Source organism: Penicillium concentricum, assembly GCF_028827145.1.
Source record: "Penicillium concentricum strain IBT 3081 chromosome Unknown utg000002l_segment0_segment0, whole genome shotgun sequence".
In the NCBI taxonomy this organism is placed as follows: Eukaryota; Fungi; Ascomycota; class Eurotiomycetes; order Eurotiales; family Aspergillaceae; genus Penicillium; species Penicillium concentricum.
The window spans coordinates 453,076-471,355 of NW_026622755.1; the positions used below are offsets into that span (position 1 = coordinate 453,076).

General features: G+C 49.4%; 6 protein-coding genes across 6 annotated transcripts; 4 read left to right on the forward strand and 2 right to left on the reverse strand.

Moving 5' to 3' along the window:
* Nucleotides 1–346: 346 nt before the first annotated feature.
* Nucleotides 347–3,894, forward strand: N7517_003738 (CDC5/polo family serine/threonine-protein kinase; the record flags this gene model as incomplete). Its single annotated transcript, XM_056721468.1, has 3 exons — nt 347–658; nt 718–1,160; nt 1,215–3,894. The coding sequence occupies 3 exons, from the start codon at nt 347–349 to the stop codon at nt 3,892–3,894; spliced, it is 3,435 nt and encodes a 1,144-aa protein (XP_056577718.1).
* Nucleotides 3,895–4,117: 223 nt separating this feature from the next.
* On the forward strand, nt 4,118–5,557 carry N7517_003739 (NAD(P)-dependent alcohol dehydrogenase; the record flags this gene model as incomplete). The annotated part of the gene is made up of 3 exons (XM_056721469.1): nt 4,118–4,177; nt 4,562–5,178; nt 5,224–5,557. The coding sequence occupies 3 exons, from the start codon at nt 4,118–4,120 to the stop codon at nt 5,555–5,557; spliced, it is 1,011 nt and encodes a 336-aa protein (XP_056577719.1).
* Nucleotides 5,558–5,667: 110 nt separating this feature from the next.
* On the reverse strand, nt 5,668–7,560 carry N7517_003740 (uncharacterized protein; the record flags this gene model as incomplete). The annotated part of the gene is made up of 4 exons (XM_056721470.1): nt 5,668–6,810; nt 6,861–7,171; nt 7,225–7,300; nt 7,351–7,560. The coding sequence occupies 4 exons, from the start codon at nt 7,558–7,560 to the stop codon at nt 5,668–5,670; spliced, it is 1,740 nt and encodes a 579-aa protein (XP_056577720.1).
* A 944-nt stretch (nt 7,561–8,504) lies between these two features.
* N7517_003741 (Semialdehyde dehydrogenase NAD-binding) lies at nt 8,505–9,710 on the reverse strand (the record flags this gene model as incomplete). Its single annotated transcript, XM_056721471.1, has 4 exons — nt 8,505–9,001; nt 9,053–9,367; nt 9,439–9,644; nt 9,694–9,710. 4 exons carry the CDS (start codon nt 9,708–9,710, stop codon nt 8,505–8,507), a joined length of 1,035 nt encoding a protein of 344 aa, XP_056577721.1.
* Nucleotides 9,711–10,723: 1,013 nt separating this feature from the next.
* Nucleotides 10,724–13,939, forward strand: N7517_003742 (Glycoside hydrolase family 2 N-terminal; the record flags this gene model as incomplete). Its single annotated transcript, XM_056721472.1, has 4 exons — nt 10,724–11,158; nt 11,218–11,689; nt 11,743–12,558; nt 12,615–13,939. The coding sequence occupies 4 exons, from the start codon at nt 10,724–10,726 to the stop codon at nt 13,937–13,939; spliced, it is 3,048 nt and encodes a 1,015-aa protein (XP_056577722.1).
* Nucleotides 13,940–14,717: 778 nt separating this feature from the next.
* N7517_003743 (glycoside hydrolase family 35 protein) lies at nt 14,718–18,017 on the forward strand (the record flags this gene model as incomplete). The annotated part of the gene is made up of 5 exons (XM_056721473.1): nt 14,718–15,549; nt 15,606–15,735; nt 15,792–15,900; nt 15,957–17,739; nt 17,800–18,017. The coding sequence occupies 5 exons, from the start codon at nt 14,718–14,720 to the stop codon at nt 18,015–18,017; spliced, it is 3,072 nt and encodes a 1,023-aa protein (XP_056577723.1).
* Nucleotides 18,018–18,280: the final 263 nt, after the last annotated feature.

Below are 18,280 nucleotides of genomic sequence, written 5' to 3' on the forward strand. Positions count from 1 at the left end.
TATGGTCCGACTCTTTCTACTTTCCATCCTCGCCCAACCCTCGATTGAGGTGCCGTTTGTTTTCTGAGCTCTGTACAGTTTTGCTTCTTTAGCGCTTTGCATTTCGGTAAGTCTCGTCTCTCCCCTATGTTCCGTTCTCAACCGAGAGTGGCTTCGGCTTCCCGACAGTGGAGCGAATTTTGACTTGATCGTTGCAGGGATACCAATACTGCCGGAACTTGATACCCTTTTGCAGACCATCACATGGTCGCTGTTTTTAATGATCTTAACGCTCGATACCCATCCGCTACACGCCTCCAACTACATTATCCTAATTCCCCTGCCATAAAAAGACGAACCGCCAAGAATGGAGGCCCTCTCCCCACGCACAACGAACCAGATGATCAAACCGAAGCTGGCCATGGATCGCAAAGCGTTTGATAAAAATGCTGTGCTTCCGAGTAGCAAGCAAAAGCTTGCAGCATCCAAAAGCTACGCCGATCCGCCGCCGTCAGTAGTCTCAGAGCCGGAAGATGGCGGGGAACGATACGCAATAGGCGCATTCTTGGGGAAAGGCGGATTTGCTGTTTGTTATGAGGGCGCGCTGGCTCGCAATGGTCGGGTGTACGCCATGAAGGTCGTCAAGTCAGCGATGCCCCAGAAAAAGATGGAAGAGAAGGTACGACGAGCCTCCGGATAGCGTCTGACCGTTTGACAGTGCCTAAATTTTTGTCGCAGTTTCGAACCGAACTTCAGATCCACTCGAAAATGCGCCATCCTTTCATCGTCCAGTTCTACCGCGCATTCGCTTTCGAATCCAGCACCTATGTCGTCCTGGAGTTATGTCCAAATGGGTCGGTGATGGATATGTTTCGGAAACGACGCTGTTTCAGCTTGCCAGAAGTGCGCCGGTACATGATTCAGCTTTGCGCAGCGGTGAAATACCTACACAAACGTTTCGTTGCTCATCGCGACCTGAAGATGGGAAATTTGTTCCTTGATCACAACATGAACATCAAGGTTGGAGATTTTGGTCTGGCAGCGATGATTTTGTCCGACAAGGATGCCAAACGACGGAATACGCTATGTGGCACACCCAACTATATCGCTCCCGAGGTGTTGGATAAGAGCAAAGGTGGCCATACCCAGAAAGTTGACATTTGGTCCGTGGGTGTAATACTGTAAGAACGCCGCGATATAACCATGAAGTCGTTGAACTAATGTCTGCATGTTAGATTTGCCATGCTTGCCGGATACTTACCATTTCAATCCAAAACGCAAGATGAGGTTTACAAGAAAGTCCAGAACCTGACATATGTTTGGCCCAAGGAATCAGACTCCAGCAATTACATCCCCGAGGAAGCAAAAGACCTAGTCAGTCGCTGTTTGAACCTAGTGGACGAGGAGCGACCAGACCCAGACGACATCGTTGAGCACCCATTCTTCAACATGTACGATGGTTGCATTCCTCGTCAACTGGACCCCTCATGCCGATTCAACAAGCCACTATGGCTCAAGGACGCCTCACCTCAAGGTGACTGTGTGGTGAGTGGATACGGCTTGGACTCAGACGAGAAGCTCCGCGCCTATGTGTACCAGGTGGACGACCCCGCCCAACGATATCATTCCTGCAAAGCTGCCTTCTATTCACTCTGCGGTGTGGGACGCAAGCCTGACGGGACGGCTCGGAAATCTGTGGGGAGAAATTGCTCAAAGTCGGCATTCTCTGAGTGTGATGTAGAGGACTCCAGAGGCTTACGACCAGTGATACCCTTGTCGCCAGATTATGTTTACCGATGGCCCAATGACCTCGAAGGAGACTGGTGTCTCTTGGAGAGTTCTCGAAAGGTAATCCGCAGTGAGGAGTCGATGCTTAACAGCAGCACTATGTCACAGCGGAGTGTTTCCATTCGTCCCAATCCCATGGCAGCATCGCGGACCAATGCCGCCCTTGCCGCTGCTCAGCAGCGCCGGATGGAAGGACAGAGCCATGCCGCAACGCTACGTCAGCAAGCTCGAGTGCCCCCTATATCTCCCCGAAAGACACCTGGGATCAGTGACCCTGCTGTTGTATCCTCCAGGCCATATCGAGATATCCCACAAGCCGAGCCAAAACCCGCTTCCACTGCGGACGTACCGATTGGAGGCCTGGCAGACCGCCCTATCCGCACACGAAGGATGGCATCTGCATCCCAAGCAACGACGCTGCGTAGCAAAGACATTGATTTTGTCCCACAATTAGCCAAATCCACAAGCATGCCCTCAGGCTTGACTGTAGGCAAAACACGCTCTCAGTCTCGCAGATTGGCAGCCGCTGACCAAGAGTTAATGCAGCCTTCAATCTCAACCAGAGAGCGGCAACCATCCGCCAAGCCGGAGGAGCGAAAAGTGATCACCCGTCAGACATCTCTACGGTCTACATCCAGAGCAGATCTCGGCGCTAGTGTCGGACGAGGCGAAAGACGAAGAGACAGCCCTATCGAAGAGTCCGCCCGATCTTCACTGGCACAGTCTAAGTTTTCCGCCGAATCTAATGGACTTGGTCGATCAGACTCCAATGGTATCGCTCGGTCTAACAGCAAGACAGCCGGTGGCAGGGCACGCTCCAGTTTGGGGCTCAGTCCTCTATTTCACACGGAAGATGCCAGCAAGCTTCTACCCCGGACTTCGTTGACCGAAGTCAACACCGACTTGCGTCTCATGCTGACCAACCTGGTCAACCACGCCCCAAGTAGGCGCAGAGGGGGAGCACGAAAACAGCCTCATGCCTATGTCATCAAATGGGTCGATTACACCAACCGTTATGGTATTGGGTATGTCCTGGATGATGGTAGCGTTGGGTGTGTCTTCAAGGGAGAAAACGGCCAGCCGGCAACGAGTGTTGTGGTTCGAGATGGCGAGAGACACATCCGCCGAAAAGCGCGTAGCGTTGCGGATGGCAAACAACAACCGATCTACTACTCCGAGGCTGATCAGTTAGTTCCTCGTACTGGAAACTCGGTTGAGTTCTATGAGAATCGTGACGATGACTTGCTAGGATGCCGTGGCATCCGACGAGCATTGATCCCGCCATCACTCTTCGATGTGAAGACATCGAAAGCAATGAGAATTCGCTCCAACACAGGAACCGAGTTCGAACGAGCCGATGCAGAGAAAATCAAGCGGATGAAACTTGTGGATCAATTTGGTAAATACATGATCGGAGCCCTTGGTCGACATGGCGACGAAGGCATCATGGATGAAGACCTGCCTGAGCACAACAGTGCCCAATTTGTCAAGTTCTACCAGCGCTTGGGTAATGTCGGCATCTGGGGTTTCGGAGACGGAGCCTTCCAATTCAACTTCCCCGACCACACAAAGCTAGTGATCTCGCCTGGCCGCACCCGTAGCTCATCCCCCTGGATCGATTTCTACCACCTCTCGTCCTCCGCCGCTCGATTCTTCTCCGCAAAAGGCAAAATGCACCCAGCCGGATTTGACACTCGGGCTGTGGCCTCCGACGAGGCTGCCACGTTCCTCAGCATTGCGAACGGAGATTCCATCAATTCGACTGAAGACCGTATTCGAGATATCCTCGATGCAAACGCCTTTATTCAGAAAATCGCCTTCATCAAAGATACCCTCAGAGTTTGGATCAAGTTCGGGCGACTTGGGGGTCGTCCGCCCTCGATCGACTCCTCTGATGACTCCATGCCCGATGAAGCATTCTGGCAAGGGACGCAGGAGCGTTCGCAGCCCAATAGCCCCGGAACGAAGTTTGTCTGGGTGACTGTCGGAGCACCAGATGGCGATGGTCACTATCGTTCCATGATGCTCAAAGATAGTGATCGGGAGCTAGGTGAAAAGCACACTGCGATGGAATACAACAAAGAAATGGATCTGTTGAAAGACCGGCTACGTGCACTTGGTCGTTGATTGAATCTGCCTGTTTCTCCTTCTGCTATTTATCATGTCCACTTTATGATGTCACGACCTTTTTGTTTTGGTTTCTGGTGTAATGCTTTATGTTTATTATCGTGGGACGAGATCACGAATGTTTGAAGCTCAGCTTCCCAAGTTGTCAATAATCTTTGCTCAACACCGATTTTGCTTTTTCTTCGGCTACTTGCAGCAATATAAATGCCATGCACTGTTCCGTATGACTGCCCCATGTGGTGACCCTCATCTTCCACCCGGTAGGCTTCCTCGCCGTCCCTCGGTAGAATGGTCTCTAGATGTTCCCACCCCGTAAATAAGCCCTTGACCCTGCGTCCAAATAGTTGGATTGCTTTACGCTTACATCGTTTGTAGTTTGACAAAGAACACCCCTCATAAAATTATTAATTGCTATAACTGCATTTTCACAATACACTTCCCTAACCCTCCATCTCCCCAAGCTCCAACATAGCAAACCTCTCTTGCCAGCTCTACGGCCCAGGCGACGCCATGTTTGAATATCGCCCAATGCCATTAATCGACCTACGTCGGCGTCTCCGGAAGCGATGTATGTATTGAAATATGAATCCCCCAGCCCCCCATACGCCACCATCACCACATCCCAACCGAACAAATATGCCCATCCCTAATTAATTCGATTATACAGGTCCACTTCTGGCTCCATGGCGGCATCAAGAAACACGTCTCCGCCACAAACCCGCTAGTAGTTTGCCACGAAGCCTCTGGCACTGTGCACGCCATCGGGTCCGCCGTGACAACTCTAAAACCAGGTGATGAGATAGCCATCGAGGCCGGATTTGCCTGTCATTTCTGCATACAATGCAAGAAAGGGCGATACAGCCTCTGCCCCCGCATGAAGTTCGCTGCGGACCCGCCCCATACACATGGCTTTCTTTCAAGATTCGTCAAGATTCCTGCCGATTGCTGTTATAAGATTTCCGGCGTCAACGCTCCGTTTAGAGCAGACATTGGACTTGATGAGGCTGTGCTTATTGAGCCGATGGCTGTTGCTGTCCATTCTGTGAGGCAGGGTGGTGTCAAGCCAGGGGATAAGGTCGTTGTTTTTGGGGCCGGGACAGTGGGATTGCTTTGTGCTGCTGTTGCGCGCCAGTTTGGGGCTATTATCATCGTGTCTGTGGATCGCGACGAGGACAAGTTGACTTTTGCGGAGGGCTGGATGTTGCCGAAGCGGACTGTTGTGTTCACGACCGAGTTTGCACGTGAATCATCGACTGCGGAACAGAACGCTACCGATTTGCGAAAGTGACTTGGAGAATTGGCGTCCGAACCTGACTCTGAGCTCGTCAGTTTTGATGTTGCCATTGAGGCTACTGGAGCCGAGCAGTGTATCCAGACAGCTCTTCGTTCGCTTCGGGTTGGGGGCTCGTTTGTTCAGACTGGGTTGGGGAGTGGGAATGTCAATTTTCCTATGGCGACGGTTTTGGAGCATGAGCTCACCCTTAAGGGGTCTTTCCGGTATGGGCCTGGGGATTTTAAGCTAGCATTGGAGATGGTGATGTTGGAGAAGGTTAACTTGAAGCCGCTCATCACCAAGACCGTGCCCTTTAAGAATACCGTCGAAGCCTGGGAGATTGCAAAGAGAGGCGAAGGGATCAAGACATTGATTCGAGTTGGACTTTGATCAAGAGAATCAACTACCATGAATGAAAACTTCAATTATCAACATCAGTAAGCGTCATTGCTTTGTACATTATAGACCTCCATCAATCATATCAAGAAAAAAAACATCCACTACCACGCCCAAGGTCGAGGCTCTGCGACTGCTCTCCGGTCTGTCCGCATCTCCAAGTCCTTTAAACTGCTAATAGACTCATCATCATCATACTCATCACGTAGACCTTGGTTCGTCTCTAATGTACGATCAAGATCATAATGTTCAGTCAAGAGGCTGATCAGCATCGCCACACCCGACACCCCACAGCAGACTATCCAAACCGTGCGTAAACTGTCCGTATACGCTTCCTTGAGATTTGCCTTGTCAGCCCCATCCGCCATCGCCTTGATGACTTGGACCAAGCCCGCCGCATCCTTGCTGTACGCCTCAGCCATAGGAACCATAGCAGGATATCTCGAGATATTGGTGAACATGCGGTTCTGGAAGACCACACCACCGACAGCAACACCAATAGCTTGGCCGAGAGCACGGAAGAAACTAAACATGGCAACTGCTATGGCGAGATTCTCAGGGTCTGTCGAGGCCTGCACTGCATAACCAAGAGATGGGAAGAGGATACCCAGTCCAAGGCCGGGCACGATGTTGAGGAAAATCCAACCAACCATACTAGTATCCACCTTGATCAGACACATCAAACCAAGTCCGACAGTTGAAAAAGCCCATCCGATCCAGATAGCCCACCTGTAACGGCCCGTTACCGTGATCAGGACACCAGCGACCATCCCACTCGGGGCGACAGTGAAAGTCTCAGGGAACAAAGCAACGCCCGATATAATGGGGTTGTATTCCTTCACTGCCTCATAGTACAAAGGGAGATAATATAGGGCACACCATAAAATCAAACCCTGCAAAACACTCCCAATGAACGAAGCGATTGCCGTGCGGTTCTGGAATATCACAGGTGGGACAATCGGATCGGAGGCGAAGTAATACTCGTAGAATCCGAAAACGATCAGCCCGACTCCTCCTATACACAGAGGGGCAAGCGTCTGCCACGAGTCCCAGTCGTATGAGATACCACCCCAGCTGAGGGGAATCAAGAAGGACGACATGCTTCCAACGAATAGGACAGTGCCGAAATAATTGATCCGACGGAGTTTTTCGACTAATGAACTGGGAGCAAGCTTGAGGTTCAAGAATAGGATCACGAGAATTCCGCCAACTCCGATAAATGGGAAGTTGATATAGAAGATCCATCTCTACTCATAGTTAGCATAGATAACCGCGGGAGTTCAATAGACCAACTAACCCAAGACACATTTTCGGAGAATCCACCACCAAGAATAGGCCCCGTCACGGATCCAACACTCCACATTGCGCTGAGAATACCGAAGTACTGACCACGCCATCGTAGAGGGACAAGATCAGTTATAATAACCTCACTTAGAGATATAATGCCACCTCCGCCGACACCTTGAATTGATCGGCCGACCAACATGTAGGTAAAATTATTGGCAATTGCGGCAATTACAGCACCGACACAAAAGAATAGGAGGGAGATCATGATCATAGGTCGACGGCCGAAAATATTCGAGAAGGAGGCAAAACTTGGTTGGAATACTATGATAATGTTAGACGGGTTAATTTTATCGTTCCAACATAATATCAATTACCTGTCGAGCATAGCAGGAACGAAGTTCCACTCCAGAATGCTTCAATGGCCGTTCCATTGAGTTCTTTTGCAATTTCCTGGACCTGGTAAGTTCTAAGACATGGAATTTTCTTGCTGGAGTGCTCACAGGTAAAGCAACAGATAGTGAAGTCCCATCCAAAGCGGCCATCAAGGTGAGAACAGACAAAGTAAAGAAGACAAGGATTCCCCTTCGGCCCAAAGCAAATTTCTCATCGTCGACCTTTCTTTTCCGTTTTATGTCTGAAGATGCTCTGCTCATATTATCGTCATAAAAGGACCTCCCGGGTCTATAGAATGGAAAGTCTGAGTCCGCCATGGCGAAGATCAACGACGGAGATGACAATCTAGCAGTTAGAAGATGAGTGGAACGACAAAAATTGAACTCGCTGGTTGTAGAGCTTCTAGTAGAGAAGAGAAAAAAAGACATTAAAATGGGGATCTGCGTTGTAGATAGATAAATATCATCTAGTAGAACACGTCCACTCCACGCGGAATTCACAAGATCCCATATAAAGTTTAGAATAGGACGATCAATTACTCCGTCGTGATGCAGAAACCTCGACTACCCTGGCTATAACCTGAATATTCATGTTATACGCGGGAAGATTAGTCTCAAGGGTCTCTACGATAGCCCTGGTTGGAGTTCAAATGTGACTGCAGCAGCCCAGTTGGGTTTCCAAGAGTCGGGACAGTTCCTCGCCGTCTCCACTCGGCGCCCGGGTGATTGCACCAGTTTCATGATTATGTATCCTTGATTCCAGTTTGACTCTCTTTCTTCTTTGATACTAGGCAGCCCTCTAGTTGAGATTTCGATGGCCCAGGCCGACTTGGTGGAATCTCAACCGCAGCTATCCCTACATCCGCTGACTTCATTCGAAACTGAAATACATATTGTGTCTTATTATACCATGAGCCTGTACTTTTATTTCGATAAGACTGGATTATTTGACCCATGAATCCTAAAATATCTCGTCTTTACACTTGTGTCGCGCGAATAGGTCATAGTGCTTAGGTACCGCAAGGATTGAAACATGGCTCGGTTGTAAAGATCTGACATCTAGCCATATTTAAATGTCGCCGGATAGAATTTCAATAGCTGGCCCTCGCACCGAATCCTCCATTCTCTGCTGATTGGGAATATAAGACCTGGCAAAAGCTCTCGGCGTCATCCCGCATTCTCTCACATCAAACCTATCAATGCCAATCAATACATTCTCTGAGATCATAAGTGACATATAAATAGCCTACTCACCTCAAAGTCTAGGAAGTTGCTTGCAGTCGCTGCCACTCGCCGCGAACAATCTCCGGTAGTTCATCCAACAGACTGAGCCGTGATGGATTCCATCCCAGGATCTCGCGTGCCCGCTGCGAGCAACCGCGAGAGTTCATCCCCCAACTAAGAGACTCATATCCTGCATAATTCTTGGCGCTGTCGGGGTCAAGTGCCCCGGTCTTTGCCTCAGGTAGGTACCCCAGTTTCACAGCTGCCTCTGCTGTAGCCTGAGCGAGCTCACCCCAGCAGTGTTCCCCGTTCTCGGTAAGGTAATAGGCCTTCGGACCCCAGAGCCCGTCATCAGTTCGGCCTGCAATTGCCGCGTCAATGAGAAGACCGTAGACGTCACTCAGGTCGTGGATGTGGACGTGGTGCGAAATAGACTGGCCGGCGCCGATTATCGGGCCTTTCTGGAGCCGGAGCGTCATATTCGCCAATACGTATACCTGACGTGAGCGTTGGCTAACTGGACCTCGTCCTTTGCCTGCTGGAGATTTAGTGAATGGTTTCTTTTTTGTTGTTGATAAATGCGTACCGTAGATTGTAGGCGGGCAAACGAGTGCCGTCTTGAGCACATGGGCATGCTGGGTTCCAGCATTGAGGACGAGCTGGTCAACATTCCGATGAAATGCGTGATCTGGCAGGTTGAGTAATTCATCCACCCCATCCCAGTCATTATACACGTGATCGCTTCTATTTCCGTATTCGTTTTTGTCGCTGTCCTCCCATGTCAGGATGCCAGTTCCTCCGGTGTGTAGCAAGTAGCCTGGATTTTCCTTGGTGTGGCCAGCTACCAGACCGGCAATAATGGCTTTTGCGGCTCCTACATGATCTGACGCGTCCGCAGTGTCTGTCTTGCAGGTGTAAGCAGGGTCCAGATAGTACCGTACTCCTCACATTAGTGTCAAGTTGGATACTTACGCAGCACGATGTCTGCGGCAGCACTTTCTCGCTCCAGCAAGGCTGAATTGTCCAGGTCTCCGATTACGATGCGGACAAACGGGTACTGGGCCTTCACCCGTTCTGCCTTTTCGGTGCTGCGAACAAGGGCGGAATATGAGAACTCTGGGTGGTTGGCAACCAGCGTGGCTAGGGAGTCGCCGCCGATGTAGCCTGTGACACCGGTGCTGTGATATAGTCAGAGGTGAGCTTTCTAAATTAGGAAACAAGTCTTACATGAATAATTTGGTCATTTTGCGTCCTAAGGGGATCAAACTGGAAGGCTCGACCTCACAGGTTCCCCCAATGTCGAATACTTTGAGCAGAACACGCAAAATATATCGATCCAGACCTTGGAATTTATGTTTTTCGATGTTTTAACTGTTACTTTTCTCATAAAAAAAAGGCATCGTAACCCCGCAGTTCTGCAGGAGACACAGTATCGGATTTATAAGCAGGCATCTTCCTGGACATGAAGACAGACGGCATCTTTGATATGAAATATAAAGATAGGCTTTAGCCGACTATTTCCTACTACTTGGCTGGGGCATTGTCGTTTTTGGCTTTCTCCCTTAATCGTACCCATATGTGGCGCCGCTTTACGAGGGTGCTCAAGGTCCTGGTCACTGTATCAGACACCTCACATGAAAATGGATAATAGTCTTCGTCAACATGTCCTACAAAATTATCAGTTTAATTGCTTAGAGTTAGATATTTTGCTATCGCCATTCTAGTTCGTATCTTAGTTGTGTTAGATGACCACGTAGGAACTTTATATTCATACTTTCAAGGGGCTAGTAAGATCCTAACAAGGAAATAAAGAAGATCCATGAGAATGCAACTCAGAGGCGCATAAGATAATGTTGCTCCCTGAATAATTATGCAAGTTGTTGTATTGTTCCTGTTGAGAGGCTGACGAGGAGAATGGAGACGTCGCTGTGGCCACTGCATATGGGTGCACATCAGGGCTGCACATAAATAATCACTTGGTGAATATTCGTTCAAATACGAATAATGATATTCATAAGAACCTTGGGATAAAATTTGCTTTATTCGATGGATCGGCCGACGATATACCGACACGGCGATCATAGCCTCGTATTCGTACCTATTTCCATTTACGGAATATATGGGAATTTTGTTCAATGTGGCGAACAGTGCCTCTCATTGTATGGCCCTCGGAGTAAAGCCGAAATAACTAGGGGAAGAATATTTATAACAAACTCGTCTTGCTATTTTTCCTTTCTGCTGATAAACGCTAAGCATCATGGGAACGACACTTTTTCAATATTTGGCCGTGGTAGCAGCCCTACTAATTGTCTCCACAGCCGCAACCCCAAACAATGGCGATGGAACCTTCAAGAACCCTTCCGCTCAAGTTCGGCCATTCTTCCGGTACTGGCTGCCAGACGCTAGTGTTGACCCGACAGTCGTAGCGTCTGATATCCGCGCCGCCGCGGAAGTTGGCGCTGGAGGCATCGAGTTCGCTGCTTACTTCGGGTACGGAGGTGAGATTGGAGGAAGCCCACCCGGGTCGGACTGGGTGACATATGGGTTCGGCAGTGTGCCGTTCCAGCATTTATTGCAGGTGGCTTTGGAGGCTGCTAAGGAGAATAGAATACTTGTGGATGTTGCGTTAGGGCCGAACCAAGGGCAGGGTGTACCTGCGTCTTCGGATGATGACGGGATTCAATGGGATTTGGTGAGTGCGGTGCAACCTAGTCCTTGCTGCTTTTTATTTGCTAATCGTTTTCGTGATAGGTGCCATTCGTCCAGCCAGTACCAGTCAATCAGACGAGGGAGCGTATCCCAGGGTGGGGTGAAGGGGAACTTGTCGCTTGTGTCCTTGCCTCAGCGGAAAAGAAGACAAACGTGTCCCTGGGTGATGGATCTGGTTCCTTGGGCGCCACACCGCCACAGGGGTCATACCTCGAGTTGGTTCTAGACGAGACTTCGCTTCAAGACATTACCCACAATGTGTCGCCAGATGGAATCTTCGAAATACCTTTGTCGTTGTCGTCACACGATTTTTATGTCTTCTCCTTCTACCAGAAAAGGACCCTGCATAAAGCCCTCGAGGTGAAGTCTAATAGAACGGATACGATCCTGGCCAATGGCTCGTTTGTGGTGGACCATTTCAGCAAGGAGGGAGCCAGGACAGTGATTGATTACTGGAATGATCACATCCTCACGGAAGAAATACGACAACTTCTAGGAGACGTGGGAAACTACGGTATGTTTCGTCAACCTATGAAACGGAGAAGGCATGTTGACAATAATTTCTAGGTTGGGAGGATAGCATGGAAATTCGATCCAACATATCATGGACACCGAAGCTGCCGGACGTATTGTACGACAAGTTTGGATACCATATCGGGAAATACCTCCCGCTCCTCATGTTCGGTCAGAACAATATCATGGCTCAAACCAGTAACCCCGGGGTGGTGAAAGCGGTCTTCAAGAACAACCAGACAACCGACAGATACATCAACGACTATCGCTCCGTGCTGGCAGACGGGTATGGGAATTACTTGACCACGCTACGAGGATGGCTGAACCAGGACCTTGGACTCCAATACTCAACGCAAGTCTCGTACAACCTGCCTTTGGATGCATCAACGAATATACCATTGGTAGATGCCCCAGAGTGCGAGAGCCTGCAGTGGAAAGACAATATAGATGGGTACCGACAGTTCACAGGTGCTGCATATCTGGCCGGGAAGAATATCGTATCGAACGAGATGGGGGCTGTTATGTCCCGCGCATACTCCCTGACAATACCCGAGCTGCTTCAAAGCGTGAACAAGGCTTTTGCTGGAGGTATCAATAGGGTTGTTCTGCATGGCCAGCCGTATAGTGGGGACTATTACGGCACTACCTGGCCAGGGAGCACGCCATTCCAATATCTATTCGCCGATATGTATTCTCCAAAGCAGCCTTCGTGGATGCATGGGCTTGATGAGGCTATGGGATATATTTCCAGAATGCAATTCGTACTGAGGCAGGGGATTCCCAAATTTGATGTCGCTTTCCTCAATAAGGATTCCGCTACAGACCCCTATTGGGCTACAAAATACGGCCGGGATGACCTTCTTGACGCTGGTAAGCAATACAGTTACAAGTATAAATCACATTTTTACGGACTAATATTCGTACAGGTTATCTATACACATATCTTTCTCCTGATAATCTTGAACTCCCGGAAGCCTCTGTCGACAATGGCATTTTCGCTTCGCAGGGTCCTGGAATCAAAGCAATCATCGTCACGCATGATGCGAACATGACTGTCTCTGCTATCCAGAGGCTGAAAGATTACGCGGCGAAGGGATTGCCCGTCATACTTTCCGGTGGTAGCGCACAGTACTACCCAACCTCGAACGATGGGGGAGTTGAGGCGTTCAGGACAGGCCTTCAAGAGCTGGCCAATGCAAAAAGCGTTCGGACCACAGGGAGCGGCAATATAGCGAAAGCACTCGTCTCGCATGGTGTCTCTCCTCGTATCAGAGTTCAGACAAATGGCACTTGGCATACTGCTTGGCGCGAGGATAAGGATACCCAGGTTGACTATGCCTTCATATTCTGTGACGGAAGTGGTTCTCATGGCAAAATCGGAGTCACAACTGACAAGATCCCTCATTTATTTAATGCCTGGACTGGAGAACGCGAACCACTGGTGCATTACAAGCGTCATGCTGGTGACATTGTCATTCCCCTAACGCTGAAAGCCAACCAAACCACTATACTAGCATTCAGCGCCCAATGTTTGGACGATATATACACACCCTCTATTCATATCGAGTCTGCTCCCAACTCGGTCCTTGGCTACCACCTTGACCACGAAGGCGGAGTCGTTGCCCAACTGGCTCACACATCCAACAAGACTGCCCACAAGTTCATACTGTCCGATAACTCGACTAGAACCATTCCAAAAACATCGGTCATCCCACGCTCATTCTCAATTCGGAACTGGAAACTCACGGCAGAGCGCTGGGAGGCTCCCGGGAACATACAAAATGCCTCTACCATAGCATCATTCCGCAATACAGCGCACCATCTCACCTCTTTGATTTCCTGGACGGAGATCCCCGCCCTCGTCAACGCTTCTGGGATTGGGCATTATAGTTCCCAATTCACTTGGGACCACGGCTACCAGAACGGAATTGGAGCTTACATTACCTTCTCTCATATCCTCCACGCAGTTCAAGTTTTCGTGAACGGGGAAAAGGTGGCACCTATCGACCCAACTACAGGAACTGCAGACATTGGAGCCTATCTGCGGAATGGCGAGAATGAACTGCTGGTTGTCGTTCCGACTACTATGTGGAATAATCTAAGGAGTATCTTCCCTAAAATCACCGAGTCGGGTGCACCTCCAAAGTTAAGTCAGTTGGCAGCATTGATGGGCTTGCCTGATATCGTACCTAATGGACTGGTGGGCGAGGTTTCTATTACGCCGTACCTGTCGTTTGCGCTTGGTATATGAACTGGCACCGTTGGAGAAATATTGGTGGATAATTCAGTTTGAAGCAGAGACAATGTGCACCGTTCTTTAACGTCTGTATCAACATGTACTTCAAGAAAAGATAGACTGTACCGGTTCTTTGCGTAGATGTATAAACCGGCATTGCAGAAATGTCAAAGAGTAGTGCAGTTCATAATGCAGATTCCAATATCGGTTCATCGATTGGGTCGTCGATTCCGGATTGTAGATTTGGTGTTGCGGTCACTAAGGTGATATTCAGAAGGAGGTGAGTGAAATGTGTTTCGACGGGCTTCCTTTTGTCCGGGGAATTATAATAGTATGATCTTTGGTGTGGGGTTATTGTGAATGATTGGATGGTTGGGGAGCGCTCGGGGGCAGATCCTCCGAAAGAATGAACTGGAGCCTAAACTGTGATGTCTGACGTAATTTGAGGGTGTAATTATGGGCAAGCAGGTAGATTTAGCAAGATTAGTGTATTTGTATATGCATTCGTATTCTTAACCTCATCTTGACGGATATATTGGGTGCCCTAAACGAGGAATGATGCACACTGCAGATCAATGTGACAGTAGGTAACAATCAATCTTCGCAACATGATTGTATGGAGTCCTGGACGTATCATTGGTAAAGGAGTCGTGGTATTCATTTAGCCAATGGAGCTCGAATGGCCAATTTTACATTGTTGTCCCGTCAGCTATATGGGGTATATAAGATCAGACGTATCTCGGGAATCTTCGCCCAAACACAAATCGGTCTATCAGTTCACACACTGCCCAAGATGAAGACCAACCCCCTCTTGCACTTTTGCATTCTGTGCATAGCCTTCGCTACCGAGCCCCTACGGTTGTCATTCGCCCTGGCCGAGACAGCAAACAAAACCGCACCGCTGCAGGATATCGTAACATGGGATGAATACTCTGTTCTTGTCCGCGGCGAGCGAGTAATACTCCTATCTGGTGAATTTCAACCATACCGACTACCCTCCCCGGGCCTCTGGCTAGATATCTTCCAGAAGGTGCGCGCGTTAGGGTATTCAGCCGTTTCGTTTTATCTGGACTGGGCACTCCTCGAACATGAGCCCAGCCACGTTCGCATCGAAGGAGTCTTTGACCTGGATAAATTCTTCGACGCTGCCAGCAAAGCAGGTATCTACCTGATTGCCCGCCCCGGGCCATACATTAACGCTGAAGTCTCCGGTGGCGGCTTTCCGGGATGGCTCTCACGCCTGCCTGGGAGGCTGAGGTCAACAGACGAGGACTACCTTGATGCGATTATGCCTTACATCAAGGCTACTGGCGAGAGAATTTCAAAAGGTCAGATAACGAACGGTGGACCTGTGATATTATTCCAGCCGGAAAACGAATATACCCTATGCGTGAACACGACCGGGTACACGCAGATCAACAATATGACCGTCGGTGGCATAGACTCGTCTTGTTTGGACAAGGAATATATGGTATATGTTCAGAAGAAATACCGGGAAGCAGGTATCACAGTTCCATACATCATCAACGATGCTTTCTCTGTCGGCAATTTTGCCCCTGGGTCTGGTGCTGGGGCTGGCGATATCTATAGCTTTGACCATTATCCGTTGGGATGGTCTGTTGCGCGTAAGTGATGCCCCCTTGGCTAACGGAATTACCATTCGTCTGACAGCATTTTACAGCGCTGGACTCATCGGATTGGTCTGCTTTGCTTGATCCATTGCGTATGTACAATTTCACGCTTCATAATAAGATATCCCCTGGATCTCCCGTGGCAATCTCTGAATTTCAGGGAGGGGTGCCGGATCCCTGGTAGGTGCAACATACCCATGAACTATATGCACATCGGCTAAACATTTCTATGTTAGGGGTGGACCTGGAGTGGAACAAGCTGCCGCTCACATCAATTCTGAGTTCGTCCGCGTCTTCTATAAGTTGAACTATGGGTTTCGTGTTACCATCCAAAATCTCTACATGGTTAGCACCCACCCCATATCCCATACCACAAACATAGGTGTCGCTAATCAGAACAGCTATTTGGAGGAACAAACTGGGGCAATCTTGGCCATCCCGGGGGGCACACCTCGTATGATGTTGGGGCAGGAATTTCCGAAAACCGCCTGGTTCATCGCGAGAAATACAGTGAGATGAAGCTGCAAGCCGCTTTCCTACAAGTATCGCCCGCCTACCTGCTCTCCCAGCCCGATAATGGCACATTCGGCGTCTACACTGATACTCATGCCCTTGCGGTCACAAGACTGGCAGGGTCACCGACAGACATTTACATCGTCCGCCACAGCAACGTGACGGCGCTTGATCGTATCTCGTATCGTCTCCATGTTTCGTCCAGTATCGGGAACTTGACACTTCCCCAGACGGGAGGAGAACTCAGTCTGAACGGGCGAGATTCCAAGTTCCATGTGGTAGATTACGATTTCGGCGGTATTAACCTGATATACTCCACAGCAGAGATATTTACCTGGAAGAAGTCGAGCGAGCGAACAGTGCTCGTGCTATACGGAGGTGAAGATGAACTTCATGAATTTGCTCTGCCTGTTAAATTCGGTGCCCACCCCAGGATTGAGGGTAAGGGCGTGAGGGTCCACAACAGGAAGTCAGCAATCGTCGTGCAATGGTCTGTCGAGTCCGGGCACAGAGTTGTCACGTTTGGCGATGACTTGGAGGTCCATCTACTCTGGAGAAACGATGCCTACAATTACTGGGTTCTGGATCTCCCTGCTCCAGAGCCTCTAGGCCTCTACTCCTCACCATCCAGAGCCGACAAATCTGTTATTGTCAAGGCTGGGTACCTACTGCGCAACGCGAGTATTTCCGGCGACACACTTCGTTTAAGTGGCGATATCAACTCTACCACCGAGATCGAAGTGATTTCCGCACCTACCAAAATCACCGGACTTGAATTCAATGGACTTATGATCAAGTCATCGACCAGGTCAGGCCGGACCGTGGGAACTGTCGATTATGATCCACCGTCACTTGATCTTCCCGGCCTGGAATCGCTAGAGTGGAGATACATCGATTCTCTCCCCGAGTTAGGTATCTCCTACGACGACAGTGACTGGACACAATGCAACCACACCAGTACAAACAACCCAAGGACCCTCTCCACCCCAACTTCATTATACGCCGGCGACTACGGATACCACACTGGCTCCTTGTTATACCGCGGATCCTTCATCGCAGATGGCTCCGAATCGTCCGTATATCTGCTGACCGAAGGCGGCTACGCATACGGTCATTCCGTATGGCTGAACTCAACATACCTAGGGTCCTGGGCCGGTATTGACGCAGAAATGTTCCATAACCAGACCCTTTCGTTCCCTGACGCGCTCGAGCCCGGCACTCCGTATGTGTTAACAGTATTAATCGACCACATGGGTCTCGACCTGAACTTCGCTACGAATGTCCAGACAATGAAAGATCCAAGAGGTATTCTGGACTTTGACTGGGGCCGCGACAAATCAGCTATCTCCTGGAAAATTACTGGAAATCTAGGCGGGGAACAATACCACGACCTCAGCCGTGGCCCCCTGAATGAAGGTTCCCTCTACGCCGAACGACAGGGGCTGCATCTACCCGGAACGCCGGTACATGATTGGAAAAGCCACTCGCCCTTGAACGGGCTGTCCAAGTCAGGAGTTGGGTTCTTTGTTACTGAGTTCGATCTCGCCATACCTCATGGATACGATGTGCCTATCAGTGTTGTCTACACGAACTCAACCCGAGATAATTCGTCAACGCCGTATAAATTCCGGTCCCAGCTTTTCGTGAACGGGTGGCAGTTTGGAAAGTACGGTACGTTGAATAAAACTATCTTCGAAACCGTTGCTTTTAACTTTGGCTAACACACTCTAGTGAACCACATTGGACCACAGGCGAGATTCCCGGTCCCCGAGGGTATACTAAATTACAATGGCACCAATACTATTGCCTTGAGTCTGTGGTCAATGGAGACCGGGATCGTAAAGCTAGATGGGATCCAGCTGGAGGCTGATGCAGTTCTGCAAAGCTCATACGCGAAGCCCTCGTTTGTGCAAGCGGAACCGTACAGGAAAAGAGAGGGGGCATATTAGGTTGATGGTTCCACAAATCTTCCATAGTATGCGAGCAAATCACATATTTTTCACATTAAGTAAGCCATGATATCAGAATTACTGGTGCCTAACACAGTTTAAATTGATCGGCCTAAAACTTTCAATCGATCAAATAGGTAATGAGTACGAATACGAGTGGATCATATTTCTCCAGCATCCTATTGGCTTATAAACAAACTAGAGGGCCCACCTGCGGCAGCCCACATGAGATTGAGTCTATCTTGGCTCACTTGCAATCAAAT